Here is a 17859-nt window from a genome sequence, read left to right as displayed (position 1 = left end):
ATAGTATGGTTCTTGGCCGTCTACCTACCACCATTCGGTATGATAATACGGTTCTTGGAAATCTACCTACCACCCTTCGGTATGATAATACGGTTCTTGGAAATCTACCTACCACCCTTCGGTATGATAGTACGGTTCTTGGAAATCTAACTACCAACCTCAGGTATGATAGCACGGTACATGGAAATCTACTTACCAGATAGCCGAGTCTGGAAGCTCTGTGAAGTACGGTTTCCCCCAGTGCTTTGTTTACCATTATCCGTTTCATTTCAAGAGGGGCGCCATTGGAGAAATCAAAGGATATCTAAGGCGAAAAGGAAAAAAACAAATTTTTTTTAGCTCTCGAGTAATCAATCTTACAGCGAAAATCGTATCACTAACCCGTGTTTCATCATGTTTTTAAAAGCAGTTCCTGACTAGATTAGACAGAGCTAAACAGCATGTGATAGTTAGATATACGTTTCACGTGTCTTCACTGGATACACACTCGTTTGAAATTGATTTTTTTTTTATAACGAAGCAATAAACACAATTTCAAAGATGTGTTGTTTTGTGGAGTTGAATGGGGATAAAAGTTTTTTTCGTTTTTTTTTCATAATTAAACAAAATAGTTAAATCTCAGAATATGATTATCTTTCCAAAATATGATTTAAAAAAAAAACAACTCTGGATGTAGAATAATCGAATTAAAATACTTTGGCAAGTCTTAAAAGCAAAGGAGTGACCATAGCTTACCTGTTTAAGGTCACCTTTTTTATCCGTAAAGTTCTCTCATTTATCCGTCAGTCACTCGGAACGTGCAAGCTATGTCCATTTCTTTGCTATTATTAACACTTTGAATAATATGGATTTATGAAGTTTTCTAGTTTTTAAACTGTGAATTTAAATCAAAATATTTTGTTCGGTTTCATTATTCACGTTACTCGTGGTTTTACTAGTTATAACTCAGTCAACGTATGAACATGACCTTGTTCGGTTTCATTATTCACGTTACTCGTGGTTTCACTAGTTATAACTCAGTCAACGTATGAACATGACCTTGTTCGGTTTCATTATTCACGTTAATTGTGGTTTCACTAGTTATAATTCTGTCAACGTATGAATTTGACCTTGTTCGGTTTCATTATTCAGGTTACTCGTGGTTTCACTAGATATAACTCTGTCAACGTATGAACATGACCTTGCACGTACAGTTTTCAGAGGTTTCAATACGGTTTAATCTCAAGACAAGCTCACCTAAGCTTGCCCATACAATAAACAAAATGTTTCATGGAAGAAAAATTTACCCTTTAAAGTAACAGCCGAGGCCGAGCTGTTAGGGTTAGCTTTGAAAGCGAGCTTAAAATAGTGTGCTTTAAAAGGCTTGCCAGTGAAAACCCGGGACTAACAAAACAGTTTTATTTCCCACAAAACCCAGCCAGGGTAAAGTCATAACTTAAGTGACGAAGTCCCTTTCTCCTCAGAAGTAAGCAGCCTTTTAGAATGTGCCCATTTTTGACTACAACATAAACTATGGTCAACCCCTGATGCGACGTTTTTAAAAAGTGTCAAGAATATCAAATTACACACAACAAAAACATATTTTGCCATAAGTTAATCCTACACGTCAATTGTTCTATTAAGGCAGTGTGTTTCTAAACTGGGGGATGTACTGGTGGCGGGGGGGGGGGGAGCCTTTTGCGGGAGAGCCTAAAAATAATGACGGAAGAAACAGAAGAGTTGGAGACGACGATAACTTAAGAAAACTATAATTTTCCTTTCAAAGCTTTTTTTTTCTTTTCTCGAATTTAATCACTCATTACAAGCATTTTTTAAAATTAAAATAGTTAATGAAAATGATGATATTACTGTTATCACTTGCGCAAATGATTTTAATGTGTGTGTGTGGGGGGGGGGCTACCGCTGTTTAAAGTTAGGAAAAACACTGTATTAAAGAATAACATTGTGGCCTGTTGTAAGTTCGAAGTTGTTTAACGTACTGTAATTCTATATTTCTAAGAGCACTACTTTCAGTGTTTTTCATTTAAAATGTTCGTAGCTTTGATACATTTTAACCCCTATAGGTACAGTTTGCCCGATATGTTTAACCTGTTTAATTTTCTATCACTGATCACATTTTCCTACAGTTTATAAACTTCCAGATTAGGAACACACCTTGTCATATTTTGTTTTAGTTCTCTCTTCTTTGCAGTTCTCCAGACTAAAGGCATCTGTTAACTCCTCATTTACTGGTAGATCAGATTTTACCGGTTTTGTCTTCTTCCTTTTGTATGGTTTTGGTATCATATCCAATCCTGATTTTAATCGTTTTCTTCGAACCGCATGGCGACCATTCTGTTTCTTTTGCTTTGATTGCCAAGACGAAGTACATCGCGACATGGGCGTGTTAGTTTTGGCCAATTTTAACGCTGAATCTGCATTCTCTTCCTCGGGCTTTCTTGCAATACTTTCATCTCCTGAACCTTTTTCTTCCACGTATACATTCTTTAGCAGGTGTTTTCGGAGATTCCTTTTACTTTTGACTTCATGAACAAATTCATTTTCTCGTTTTTTTACATTAGTGTATTTATTATTGTTTTTACAGCTTCTAGACGACAGGTTTCCATTCAGTCCTAACGAAAAGGGAAAACAAACTACGCTTTAATATGTTCTTAGTCAGACATTAGGATATAATGCTAATGTAGCTTAACTGGAAAAATCCTACCACAAATATATAGAGTTCTTCAAAGTTGTTTTTTCAACAGTCTTATTTTCAATTACACAGTTCGTTGGTTTGTTTCAGACTTTTTGCGCAAAGCTATACAAAGGCCCATCTACACATAGCCTTTCCCAATTTTGAACTAACAGACTAGATGGAAGAAAGCTAGTCAACAGCACCCAAGGGCTTTAATACATACCATCTGTTGTACGAGTTTGTACTGTTCTGAATTTCGCGCAAAGCTAAATGGGGGCTATCCGCGCCAGTCGGTCCGTAATTTAGCAATGATAGATTAGAGGGAAGGTAGCTAGTCAACATCACGAACCGCCAACTCCCGTGCTACTATTTTACCAATGAATGGTGTGATTGACCGTCACATTATGACGCCCGCACGGCTGAAAGTGCATGTTCGATGTGACAGGGATTCGAACCCAAGACCCGCAGATTTCGAGTCGAGAGCCAAAACCACCAAGCCATGCAAGGCCCCTCTTGTACGAGATTGGAAAAAACTTGCTTTGGGCCATATTTAATTCTCAATCATTAGCTTACGGATTTTAAAACGAAAAGATTACAAAAACATATATCACAAACACTCATTTCTCTGAAAGTTCAGTTACTGAGGAACTTATTGTATAATTCTGCAAAAGATAAGTGAAACGACGTGTACAGTTTTAATTTTCAAAAAACGGATTTTGAAAAAAAATGTTCTAAGAAGCTGACAATAATTTGAAAGAAGTAAACTGTACAATAGTATCCGATATAGGATTACTGATCTCTGTAGAAACGTTCAACCGTATATATATTACCTTCCCGGCAAAAAAGGTTACTGACGTCACTTTCACAGAATAATGGATGAAACAAACTAGTAACTACAGTATTAATTATTTTATGCGTCACACGTTTCATCTTAATAAATTTGATGAATTACACGATAACTAGATAATCATAAAAACAACCAAAAATGATAATCAATTTAAAATACAGAAAGCTAGACTATGTTTGAAACTAACCAGTTTGATTCCTGGTTCGTACTCCTAACACTCTAGGTTGAAAGTCTACGAACTGGTGTCGACGTTGCTGGGCTCTCGTGCTCACGTGTTTTTCTTGAAGAATACCAAGGAGACACATCACTTAGAATGTTACGAGATAAAAAAATTATCTTTGTATATATAATACCATCATATATAAAACTGGATAATTTTTTATAACCTAGTGAGCAGACATACCATTGCTTATCCAGTATTCTGTAAAGAGATTGACGATCGAGCGTAAAAAGTCTGTTACAGTGTGAAGGTTTCACACCAAAGTTAGTGGCATAAGGAGGAGGACTTCACAAAGTTCGCAATAATATAAGCTAAGACACAATATGTCACATTCAGTTTAGGGTAACGAATTCCATTAAACAATGAAACTAATCCTCGTTATCACTGAAAGAGGATACCCCATGTCTAACTCTTGAAATCAGTTTTCAACTACCCAAGGCAAACATAGGCAACGAATACCTTACTGAAGCACAAAGAAATTACAACTGTTAATATTATATTTATAGTTTAATATATATATAGACACACACACTCACGCAATTGTAATAAACCTAGAATTAATCGGCCTATGTACAAGTTTATGACAATAATTATGTAAATATAGTGCACTGAAAATTGAGGTATTTGTTATTTATATACACAAAACAAGTAACAATAACTCTCGGACACGTTCAGCTGTCTACAAAGTATCACACCATTGTACGTAATATACTCTGTACTACATACCGGTTGATGATCGATCCTTATCCCGTAACGCAGCGAGTTTCTACAAAAAACAAAAACAAACATGGCTAATCAACGACAAGAGCGCAGAAATGTAAAGTTAATTTTAATAACTGTACCATAAATTTCTGTAGAACGTTACTTATCTACAAACAGAAACGTGTTGATTGGAATGGAGTCTTCACAAGAGCTAACAGGACAATGTGACACAATATTCCACAAACATACCCAGTCCATCAGGAAGGCAGGTAAACCTTGACGTCATACAAGTTATGTAATTGGTTTGGTTTGAATTTTGCGCAAAGTTACACGAGGGTTATCTACGCTAGCCGTCCCTAATTTAGCAGTGAAAAACTAGAGGGAAGGCAGCTAGACATCACCACCCACCGCCAACTCTTGGCTACTCTTTTACCAACGAATAGTGGGATTGACTGTCACATTATAACGCCTCCAAGGCTGAGAGGGGGCAAGGGGTTTCGAACCTGCAACCCTCAGATTGCGAGTCAAGCGCCCTAATCACCTGGCCATACCGGGCCTCATGAAATGGACTATACATAAGAGATAACGGGACAATATGGCTGCCACTCCACAAATATACCCTGCCCATCAGGAAGACAAGTAAACCTTGACATCATACTATTTGTATAACTTTCCTTTAATATTGTCATGCCACTAAGATAGGTATCTCAACCCCTTCAAATCACCTGCTAATCATATTTCACTCATATCACGCGAAACACCATATACGATGAAAAACACCATCTCTGATGGGAGCTTCGCTTTGTTATGCCGATCATATTCCAGTACTTGACAAACCTTACCCAAAACCTTAGTTAAAATTTATATTATTACACAGAAGAAACCAAAGAAGGGTAGACATGAGTAGTTACAATAAACCCACCCGGTATCATCACATGTGAGTTTATTTGTTTAACACCTCGAAGTAAAAAAACAAAAGTACGATTTCAGATTGCTTCGCGAGAATTATCTTACATATAGTAACAGATATAATAAATAAACTTAGTATTTCGAAATTTGTTTTATTTCAAAGTCTAAGTTCAAGGGAAGTCCAGTTCAATCTACACTTTAATCAACATGTATTACTGGGTTATACTAGTTTCGGAGAATTCAACTCCTCACCGGTAACCCTGAACACACGTTAACCAAAGAGAGATAAGCTGGACCTATATCATAACGAAAAGTATAAAACATATTGTTGGTGTGAACGTGCTTTGTAATCAATATTAAAAGAACCTATACACTGGATAGGTGAAGTGAAGAAAAAGTGTCATTGGCCACTATTCACTAATGTGAAGAACTGAATAGTGGCCAATGTGGTAGAGGACATAATTATACTACAACAACGCGTTTTTTCTGTGAACCAAAAAACTCTGCCATGAGTATTTATTTAGAAGTCCAGGTACTTCACGAATAAGTCCTAACTTGATACACAGAATGTAGTCTTTCAACCATAGAGTCACCACAGTTGACAGACACAATGATGTCGAATTGTTCACCTAGATGTCGAAAACTGTATTTGGTCATCATTTTGGATGAAGTAACACAACTGTTACGAACTAGTGGTGTAGTGTTAAAATTGTCAACTATATACAAATTAAATGTCTGAAAAGCAGCCTATATATATATATATATACATATATATAATTTAAGGGCCGGAAAATTAACCTACTTACCAAGAATATATAACGAACTAGTACACCTGTGTCATAAAGATACACTTGATAAATTACCTGTAATTTATATAGCACCTCCACATCACAAAAGATATATTACTTGTGTAAATTTTGTCATCATTTTAAACATGGATTTTACCATATTCAAATACAGCTTATGAAAGTGCAAAGTTGAGCTATAAAATATCTACAGTTAAATTTATTTTAGAAATACATGTACTTTAATCACACCAAAAAACAATAATAAAGAAAAACATTCTTCTTTACGTAAACCCTTCTGTAGAAGCCACATTGCATGAATCGTACAGAAGGTACTCCATTCACTTGTGGCTCCATTAATACAGTTAAGTCACTGTGAATTTGTTGTAAAAGGCTATTTTCGACACTAATTCATAACCTTAACAAATCTTAATGTCCTGTTATCTCTGAATGTTCGTGCATAGTAAGTTGCATGTGACTAATGTTGGAAATACAATACTTTCAGCGCCCTATAATCTCTTGTCTCTGAAATTCACCTAATTCACAACGTATTTGAATTTTGCTTAAACTTTCACACTAATAAGCTACTGATGTACCGTACTGTGCCGAATATAAGGTGAAGCTTTTTCATTAATAATTAGGTTGTAAAGTTCATAGTCGCCTTATAATAGCGTCTGACCACAGGCCCCTTCCTTCTACTCTAGCCTGTTGCATTCCTGAATGTCCAGATAGCATCCGTCTACGCATGCGCGGCTAATGTTCGTTCAAGGTCATCGCTAATTCTTGCAACTAATCCACCTGCAGGCTGTTCAGTTATATTATTGATTTTGCGAACCCCCCCAAAAAAGGACGTTATGACACTTTTTTTTCTTTCCAATGTTTTCTTAAAATGGGGGTCGCCTTATATTCTAGATCGCCCTATAATCGGGACAATACGGTATTTCAATATTTATAACTACTGAGTTATTTGTAAAGTATATCTCATGAGCCTGTCACACGTTCAAAACGTGTAGGGACACTTATGTAAGGGCAGTATTTTGATAACTTAACGTCAATAAATTTAGTTCAGGACATATAGAGGCGCACTGAACTGTAAATTAATCAACGTTTTGTAAACTTTTACCTTAAATTGTTTGTTTGTTTGTAATCCAATACTAAGCTATACAATGGTCTATCTGTACTATGCCCACCACGGGTATCGAACCCCGGTTTTTGGTGTTATAATTCCACAGACTTACCGCTGTGCCACTAGGAGGGGGCATATTACCTTTACTAAGAATGCACAACCGACACATGGTTGATTTATGACAAAAAAATAAACAAGTCCCCTATTTTATATAACTAGTTCTTACCATATATGGTACAAGCTGAAATACCCGTCAAGTGACAAGGAATGTTTAAACTTATTTAAGTTTACTACTAATCATATATTTTAAAATAATAACTTGAACATAAACTTTATCTAAACAATTTAAACTTATAACAAAGCTTCTTCATAAACAACATTTGCAGTTTGCTTTTCATCTACCATCAAATAAAGATTTTGAGGTGATCCTAGCCTTGAACACCCTACATCTCATTGACCATGAGAAAAGCATGGTTGTTTGAGAAACAATCCAGCAACTTTTATACTTTGACCTTGAATCCCTTTAGAATATTCAACACATTGTCTAAAGCGTCCACCTGCCAATATTGTTCGAGATTGACTCAATAGGCTAGAGGCAATTAAACAACAGGCTTTACAAAATAGAAATAGGGTTAAGTTAAATTTTGACCCCTTTAGGACATTTCCCATAGTTCATAGTGTTTACATACAAATTTTGGTTGATATTGGCCCAATAGGAATTAGGGTGCAAACAAACATACATTTCGTCTTTATATATATATAGATTACCAAGATATTATTAATAAGGTTTTATACAATCATTGAGATTAATATTGTAACATTTGATGTTTCTAGTATCAATCTAGTACCACACAAAACATAATAAAAACAGAGGAAAATCGGGAAAAATAATCATCGAATTTTTTAAACGAAATCTGATATCACGATCTCATAATAGTATCCTTAATCTTATCCCATTAATTACAATGTTAAAAGTATATTTTTACATTGTGTCCAACACACAATGAAACCATTACACCTCAAAAAGCTAAGACTACACAGAGATGGTAAATCCATTACTTATAAGTCCCCTTAGCCTGATTATCCTATCCTCGGAGCCAGATGCGCAAATGGTCACGAGGTATTTAGTAAACATAACTAGAATATTTCTCTAACAAATATATTAATATATATCTTTATTCATAGAAGGTGTTCAAAGCCTTAGTTCCAGTTTTTGTACTTAACTACAAGTTTAAACAAAAAGGGTGTACTTAACATTGAGCGCCTCTATAATCTCGCCCTAAGGAGTTGTCTCACACATTCAAAGGTTTTATCAAGAACTTGCCTATTTTAACATGGTCTACATGCTAGATATTCGATGAGTGGTCCTCTTTGGGTTGTCTAGCAGGTTGGTCATATATGAAAATAAAGGTTGGAAACACTAGCTTGTATTTAACGAGACCTGGATGGTGACATGGCACTCTACAAATTATGGTTTCCTCCTATGCCACCTACTTACTTTCTTGTGTTATCACCAAAATATGGGTTTTCACTGTCGCCTCTCTTCTTCTCTCTATTATTTATTTATCCATATACTGGGGTTTTTGTGCCACTGGTACTCATGTATTACATTTCTTTTCTCCAACAGCTTTCTGTTTCAAACTTCCCATCTGTTTAATCTCCTAGAGGTTGGTTCCAAGACACTACCAATTACATTTAACTAGCATAACGTTCCCGCGTTCCACTTCGGGGTTCAAAAGCAATCTCGTGATTCACAGGGGCCTCAATGTACCAATCAAGCTCTTCCATTATGCCCAGTTACTTCTATAGACATCCCAACGAGGGGCTTATACCGAAAAAAAAAGTCAGGGCATCCGCCGTTTTCCGGAGAACGTGCGTCAAGTTTGATGTTTCAAAAATAGCGCTCTAGGAATTAGGGGGGGGGGGGGGTCAAGAACACGATTGTCCATTGCAGACTTGCTATTCAGTTTAAGTCTTTAATGTAATATTCATCGTGTCATTATGTGTACTTTGGTAAAACAGCTAGAATTGTGACATAAAATTAAAATTACAAAGATGCAAAACTAATTTAAAATTGTCAATTTTTTTCTAACGTCACTGTTTTAGCATAGTAGAGATAACAATTAAAAATAAAAACAGCCCTACAATAAAATGCACAGTGCTGCATATCAGTTTATTCAATCAAATGAAGTCAGGGAGTTAAAGCGTTTTATTTTCAATCATTTCCACAACGCTTGCGTTATTATTTTACATACTTAACGGTAGCAAGTTCAAATTCCGATCCGTGCATCGATTACAAACATTGTTATAAGCAGTGGTGTAGGAAGGTGTTGCAAAATGGAGGTACTTGGCTAGACATCCAGCTTTTACAATGACAGATTGAAAGAAGAAAGAGCTACTAAAAGCAGCTCAGTCTGGGGGTGGGGATGGGGTGTGTTTGAAGGGTTTGCTTTATTGTATTACAATGACGTTTCGGGATTTCTAACGTGATGTGTGGTGACGTCATTGAAAAACTTCGTAATATTCCCAGGCCAGTAACACATTAAGTTGGTGTTGTAGCCGGAGTCCTGTATATATTAGTTAGACAACCTGCTAAATCCAGGATACTTACCGGTAGCATCTTCAAATCAAAGTGAATAAAATTCCATCCTCTTTTATATACACGTACTTTATTAATCCAGCTTGTGGTTTTAATGTGTGTGTGTAACTAACTCCTTCCACAGTTCTGGAGTTAGCGGGACCAAACTTAGCAAGCGGACTCGCGGTGGCCTTATCTATATGGCATAGCTCCTTACCAAAGGGAGACTAAGAAGTTCATCCAGACATGAAGGTCTAAGAGTCGTTGAACTCGAAGCATTGGAGTTTATCCTTCTCTTACACTCCGTGTTGTATTAAGTAATAGTGTTAACATCATGTAGTCGTTTCTCATACACACGTTGTCAAAATAAGAAACAAAATAGCTAGCTACGCCACCATTCTGCGCTTCATGCAAACAACCAAATACGTGGCGCTCTAACAAAATACGAACCGAACTTTCAATCCAACTGGAAACTCAGCCAAGTATTATCTACATTTTCACAAGCATTGTTTGTCTAAACGACGAAGGTTCATACAATTGGTAAAAAAAAAGGTTTTCCCTTTCCCATGATCAATACTTGGTGACCATTTTGTTATTGATCAAAACTGAACGACAGTATACAAGTTTGATAAACATCAAACACTAGTTTTACAGATGGGGAACTATGACGAGTCTAAAACGTAAAATAAAGTACAACAACGAGACTTCAGAAACAGTAACATGAAAACTGCATTAACTATCGCTTAACAAACTCGGTAACAAATTTCAAAAATAATTTACATCCTCTTTATATACGTACTAGTATACAGGAATTTGAACATTTGCATTCCTTCATTTTCATGTTTCTTACCTGAAAGATTATTAAGTTTTTCGAACAACATCACCTTAATGTTCTCATAACTCGGTTCCTTCATTTGGTCTAAAGCGTTGGACGTGCGCGTTGCGTAAATCCTCCCAATTCAACAACAGCAAAAAACCATTTCTAAAAGTCAAATTTCCCAGACTGTTAGAAAATGATCACGGAAATCCGTCAAAAAAAAATAATAATAATAACGGAAGAAACTCATCCCTACGTATACAGTAGCTGAGAGAACAAATGGTCAACAGTAATCCAGATTCTGTTGACAACTGTGGACGGGTTACATTTACTGTATTACGCCTCTGATTACATTATACACGATAACAGTCTAGTTGATTTTTCTAGTTCCTAGATAATAGTGGGGTAATAGAGAACACAGTGACACTGGTTACAACACAGGTCGACAGATGGTTTTTGTCAAACACTTATTTCCTATACGATGTCCTTATATGTACAGTACTGCAGTATTAAAGATGTATTTTTTGGAAGTGAAATATTAATAACAGGTCAGGGTTTCTCTGGTAAAAGTTGTTGTTTAACTTATACTTCACCAAAGGAAGACATCCTGTATACAATTACTTGACTTCTGGTGAAGGATGGGTTTAGTTTGATGGAAATGTAATAGTCAAAGGTTTGCAAATTTATCCAATGACATGAAACTGCAGTTAAAGTGGTTTATTCCAGAACAAAGGAAAACACGGCGTACCTAAAGTTTTCGTTAGTTCTGATACGATTATAGTTGATTTTTTAAGAGGTAAAATATTCCTGAAATTACAGGTTTTTGATAAATATTTTCCCCACTATTTATTCGCTATACAAGTTAAATTTAGATGTATAACTGCGCTCTGCATTAGCGTAACTTCATAAATAGAAAAAGTCGCGCAAACCATTTATTCGAGTTATGCTTAGCTTGTAAAATAGGAGTTATTTTTGGTCTTTTTTGCTTTGCACTATTTTGTCTCCCGGGCCAGCAGCAGTAAGGTCAGCCACCAACACAGGTACTACATTACACTCAGCCACCAACACAGGTACTATATTACACTCTGCAGCAGTTTCCCACTCTCTTTAACATTGGAACAAAACAATGGCGGGAAATCTCACGTGTAAGCGAGCAGGTAGCCATGTTATAACTTGCGCAAGTTGCTGTCAGTAGGTGATGGTCCAGTAAGGTGCTTGAAAAGTAACAACGTGCGAGTCCCTTAAGAAGACAGATCATACGTGGTGTATTTACAGAATATCTGAGTGGAATATTTGCATACACTGGCACAGCAAGATCGGACGTGTAATCCCTTTTGTTGTTTAACATCCTGTTACAAAGAAAGACTTGGTTGTGACCAGTCAGACTATGACATTTAATCCCATGTTGCCCGAACTGCTGACCTAATAAAGCATTTTCAGACCTGACTTTTATAGTATGCAGCCGAGTCCTTGGTCGCTCTGGCCATAATAATTCGAACCCGAGGTATCGCATAAGTATATTATATATTTATGGGGTTTTAACTCTATTTTCACACACCAAATGGCAATATAATTTAAATTTAGGTGTGTAAATAATATTACGAAAGTGCACCTAATTTATTATTCAAATAACTATATTACAGATTTATTTACATTTCACCAAAGGTAAAATTAAAAATATAACATGAGACATAATTGTCTTCTACCATGATGCAATGACTGTATTCTTCCAAAGTCAGTGCCAGCCATCTGTGGCACTGACACCTTTCACACCAATGTGACCAAACATTAAAAATATAACATGAGACATAATTGTCTTCTACCATGATGCAATGACTGTATTCTTCCAAAGTCAGTGCCAGCCATCTGTGGCACTGACACCTTTCACACCAATGTGACCAAAAATTAAATAAGTAATATTTTATAAGAGGTAATAACAAGGTACAAAAGGCTAAACGTTCCAATTTCACAATGATTCCACCATTTACTTTCTACTGTGATACACAAACTTATCTTCCACTCAATAACATAAATCTGACAAAAAAGTAACTTTACTTTCACAATAACCCTCTTTTTTTGACTAGATGGGAAGTTTATATAAACTTTACAAGCACGATTATTAACAAGTCTCACAATTAAAGTACCATTCCCGCCACAAACTTCTTTATAATAGACGCTTAAACAGTACGACGCTCCTTTCTAAGGCTGGGTTAAATCAACTCATTAAATCAGAAGGCCCAGAATAAAGTTATGTTATTACCAAATGGAAAAAGCTTGTAGCTTGAACATAAAAGGGACAGGCCAAAGTCTTTTGTTTTAAAGCCACTTGAATACAAGTAATCGCAAACTTCTCTCGTGAAGCCTTAATTAATTCCATTTCATACCCAGTTCTACTAAATAAAACACCGTTACCAGTTTCTACTGCAATACGACACTGAAAGCACGTGGTAAGCTATACTTGTGATTGTTCAACTGACGCCAGTTTACCTACAAGCTTTTACCAAGTTGATATCAACTTACGTCACTTTTCTCTTAAGAAAAGAGTCAAGCACTTCAGTTATTATCCGTCTTTAAAAGAAGGTAATCGTACGCAAAAAAAAACTTCGAAACTTCTATCTGTCAACTAATAGCCATGTCAGGCCCTGAACAAGAAAGTTAATAACAATACTACTAAAACCAAAAACTCAATCAAGATGTATTATGGTATCGACATAACATCAATTACAAAACCATTAAAATGATCATTTGAATACCAGCGGAATGCTTCAGTAGCGTTTAATATGACCCCCCTCCACCAAAAAGGTACCCCCCTCACGGATTTCTAGTTAGGTTAAATACATTCATTTTTGAAACTTAAAATCTTATCTATTCTACTGCACGGAGAACGGCACCTTATGTAAGCTAAATGGACAGTTCAGAGATCTTCTAGGAATTAAGTATTACCGTCCCTAAGTTTGAACTACTGACCAGAGGGAAATCAGCCAGCCAGTAGAACTTGTTATCACAAGGACCACGTCTGGTCCTTTGAATCAAATAACGGGAGTAACTGTCTCTTTTATAACCTATCCATGTTCGGGGGGCACTACGTCTCGAACTGCTCGGTCCATGGCGAAGACTTACAACTTTATAATGTTGTTGTTTCATAAAACGTACCGCACGAAGAAAAATATTACGTGATATCTTCACTATCTCGCATGCAACTAACATCGGTAATTCTACACTAAGGTGATATCTGCAGACGTTGCAAGCAATATACCAAATGTGGTTTGTGGACTCGTCACCTTTGAGGTTAAAATAATAAAAATTACACAACGTTAGCAGATTTCAACTCAAAACAAAATTACACCTTTTCCACTTATTTTGTTACTTCAGGCAGAAAACACGTATCTTTATATTTTATATGCTTACCTGTTTTGATCTAGTAATTTTTCGAAGGCGTTGTCTAGCTTTAGTACGAGGCTGCACTGTTTGACACCGCTTCCTGACAGGCTTAGTTTGATGCTATAAAAGTAAAATAATCTAAATTATCAAGTGCACTACGGTCATCATGGTGTAAAATAAATATTAACATATATATTTTTTTTCATTCTTTTAATTGATCGCATTTTCATATTCAAATATAAGCATGCAACAATTAAACAGAAAAATTAAAATACATAACAAAAATAAAGATATTGATACGATGTATATACGTCGCGTAACTGGTTACTTTAATACCAACTAGCTGGAGTACCCGTTCCCTGTATGGAAGTTATGTAAATTCATGATTAATGAAAGGTTATCTTAGGACAGGAAAAGTTGATTTCCTTATATGTAATTGTAAACAAAAAACAAAAATACAAAATGTGAAACGCATCTTTGCCTCTATCACCGCATGGGCTCAAAAAACCTCCATGCCAAATTTGGTGAAGATCCACCTACAGGGGGCGAAGTAGTGGTAAATAAAGGGGGGAGGGGACGCAAAAACGCCCATAAAAACCGCAAAACCTAAACTGCAAAACTGAAAATTTGCATGCATCTACGCTTGGACCCAACAAACCTACATACCAAATTTGGTGAAGATCCACCTACAGGGGGCGAAGTAGTGGTAAATAAAGGGGGGACGCAAAAACGCCCATAAAAACCGCAAAACTGAAAATTTGCATGCATCTCCGCTTGGACCCAACAAACCTACATACCAAATTTAGTGAAGGTCCATCCACAACCCGCGAATTAGTTACATGGACAGACAACAGACAGTAAGTACTATTATATTTATATAGATACACGTATGTACACAAAAAAACTTTACGCTTTCATGTTAGGGTGTGGGTTCAAAGATGAATCTGCAAACATGTGTGTGTAGCAATAGATATGCATACAAATGAGTGTGCAGGGATATACACCTTTAAGTCGCATGTTCAGCATTACTAACATATGTGACGTACTCGATGCATTACATGCAATACATTTTAACATGGCTAATCCCCCCCCCCTCAGCCACACTGGGTACTCGGGTGCCATGGTTAAAACATGTTGTTAGTGCGTGCTTCTGATCGGTGTGAAATAGTGCTAATGTTTGTGGCACAGTGGTTTGATCAGTATCAATCGGCCTAAAGACATTTATCTGACAGCAGATGTGTTTATCGTTTGGTTCTACGGTTACTATAACAGTTTCTCCGAAAGACTCAAACTTGATTGTCCAAGTACGTGTGATAAAATAGCGTTTGAAGAAGAAAAAAAATATGTATATAAGAAAATGTAATAGGTTAGTATTTATGTACTGCTCGAACAAGCTAGGGATTTCTAATCTGTAATACAAAAAGTATTAGCAGTATCCTTTCTGGAGAATAGTCACGAGTTAATTCCCTTAGCTTTTTTTTAATACTGCGCATAGTGGCACATTAAAAATATTCACTTAAAATGCGTTAAACTGAATCGAAGTTGGCCGTGCACTGTTTTTAATATATATCTATTTTTAAGAATCAGATCGTGACTTAGTAATGTAATGTATGCACAAAGTAAAAGTTGTAAAACTGTGCACTTCTTGCACAGCAGTTTCTAAACGTTTAATAAATTAAGTGTCTCTTCCAATAAATAATCATTAATACACCAAACTACATAAACTAAGCCTACATAGTTAAGAAGAGGACACGCTTTTACGAATCACTACCAAAAGTTTTTCGATGATCAATTTTGGAGTATTTTTTTTTCAAGATATTTCAATGCTCACACTGAGCTTCGTAATCTTATCAACGATATTCGTTGAATCACTTTACCCCCCCCCCCCCAAACCTGTTTCGGTACTATACGTAGCTTGGTTAGCTCATGTGCTACTCCGTCATCATACAATATTGCATTTCCTAGTTAACGTGAAAGTTATACAATAATAAACAAACATCAGTCATCACCCTTCTTCCGGCTAGTCACCATCTAGTGGGGATAACGAAAACTAAACATTTATAGGATTTAAATTTGATTCCATATGAAATAGTGTTAACTTGTAACAACTAGTTCGTGTAGTTTTTAAATGTTGTTCTTGTACAGTAATTTTTGGTTGGAAGCACGAATGTTCATTAAATTATGGGATTGACTTACTTTGGTTGGTGGTTACGTTAACTTAAAATTTCCGTGTGAAAACTTAATCAGAGAATGCAATAAAAAATAAACTGTAAGTAGGAACTGGTGAACAATGTTTTCACTCTAAACAGTCTAACACAAAACCTAGCAGTTATTAACTTCTAGTCCGAATATCTGTTACGAGTTTACAAAAAAATTGGAAAAGATAACGACAATTATTTCCGGCAGTCATTTCCTGTAAGTTAGCATTCGTTCCTGCTTCTTGTTTACCACCACTTAGTCATTTTATACAAGTTAGCATTCGTTCCTGCTTCTTGTTTACCACCACTTAGTCATTTCCTGTAAGTTAGCATTCGTTCCTGCTTCTTGTTTACCACCACTTAGTCATTTTATATAAGTTAGCATTCGTTCCTGCTTCTTGTTTACCACCATATTATTCATTTAATCTTCCATTAAAACGTTTACCCGCCATTGTAAGAAGCATAAGAAAAAAGAAAGAAAAAAAAAAACAGAGAGAGAGAGAAATCAAATGTCATTCCCTGTCACAATGTTCATGTGCTTGCAATTAAAGTCAGTTCAGATCTACTACACTGTCTGACCATGAAACTCTTGCACACTGTTCGTCTTTAGTGTGAATTCAGTTGAACCCTAAAATTGTTTGTTAAGCACACAACTACACAATGGACTATTTGTGTTGTGCCCAGCACGTGTATCGAAACCCGATTCTGAGCGTCATAAGTCCAGAAATTTACCGCTGAGCCACTGAACATTAAACCAAGATTTTAGTAAAAGAAAATTAAACTTATTTTCCAATGGAAAATACAGCACATCATTACACTCTTAACTGCATTTCATATAATTTTTCTTAAAATTGTAAAAAATATACAAATATATTTTATATTCACAGTGAAAACAAATTTAATTTGGTTTTAGAAAAATCACGTGCGCTTTTTAACAAATTATGTTTTGATGTTAAATTTACAGCCGATGGTCACATGCTATACATATATACACAGCGTGGTCAATATTAAATAGACACCACCTTTTCAGAAAAAAAAATGAAATTTTTCAGTCATATTCGCATGAATTGATATATTTATAATTTACTTAATATCTAGTAGATCTTCCTTTCGCTTCGTGGAGTTCGTTGATGCTTTGGGGCATCGTGAGAATCATCTCGTCAATTTTAGATTGTGGGATTTTCCCCCACTCTTACTTCAAAACTTGGAGTAGATCGCTCTTCGAAGTTGGTTTTTTGGTTGTTTCTTGACTTGCCGGGCGAGTATGGCCCAGAGGTTTTCAATGGGGTTCATGTCAGGAGATTGGCTCGGGCAGGGCAACTTTTGGATACCATTTTCTTCCTGCCACGTTTGGGTGTTTCTAGCAGTGTGACACGGTGCTCCATCTTCCTGGAACAACGTTGTGTTCTTGTCCACGAAACCCGAGGAATAACGTGGCAAGAGTCATTCCTCCAATATTTCAACGTATTTCGCAAAATTTATGTTGCCAACGCACTCCACTAAGCCCGATCTCCCACCAACCCAAACAGCTCCCCAAACCATCACGCTGAAACCACCATGCTTCACAGTTGGCTACAATCTGTTAAGCCAAAACTCTTGGTGAGGCATTTTCCAGACCCATA

General features: G+C 36.2%; 1 protein-coding gene across 2 annotated transcripts in view; it reads right to left on the bottom strand.

Annotated features, from left to right (window-relative positions):
- The window catches only part of LOC106457306, a 96612-nt gene that overhangs the window by 15551 nt on the left and 63202 nt on the right, over positions 1-17859 (bottom strand). For both annotated transcript variants that reach the window (XM_022383176.1, XM_022383177.1), the window contains exons 3-7: positions 14067-14159; positions 4468-4507; positions 3709-3801; positions 2155-2612; positions 197-304 (exon numbers count right to left, since the gene is read on the bottom strand). In XM_022383176.1, the coding sequence (XP_022238884.1) occupies positions 197-304; positions 2155-2612; positions 3709-3801; positions 4468-4507; positions 14067-14159 (792 nt within the window). The remainder of the gene's footprint in view (positions 1-196; positions 305-2154; positions 2613-3708; positions 3802-4467; positions 4508-14066; positions 14160-17859) is intronic.

Source organism: Limulus polyphemus, unplaced genomic scaffold, assembly GCF_000517525.1.
Source record: "Limulus polyphemus unplaced genomic scaffold, Limulus_polyphemus-2.1.2 Scaffold315, whole genome shotgun sequence".
Lineage (NCBI taxonomy): Eukaryota > Metazoa > Arthropoda > Merostomata > Xiphosura > Limulidae > Limulus > Limulus polyphemus.
Note: the sequence above shows the minus strand (reverse complement) of the source record. Positions and strands in the feature narration are given on the sequence as shown.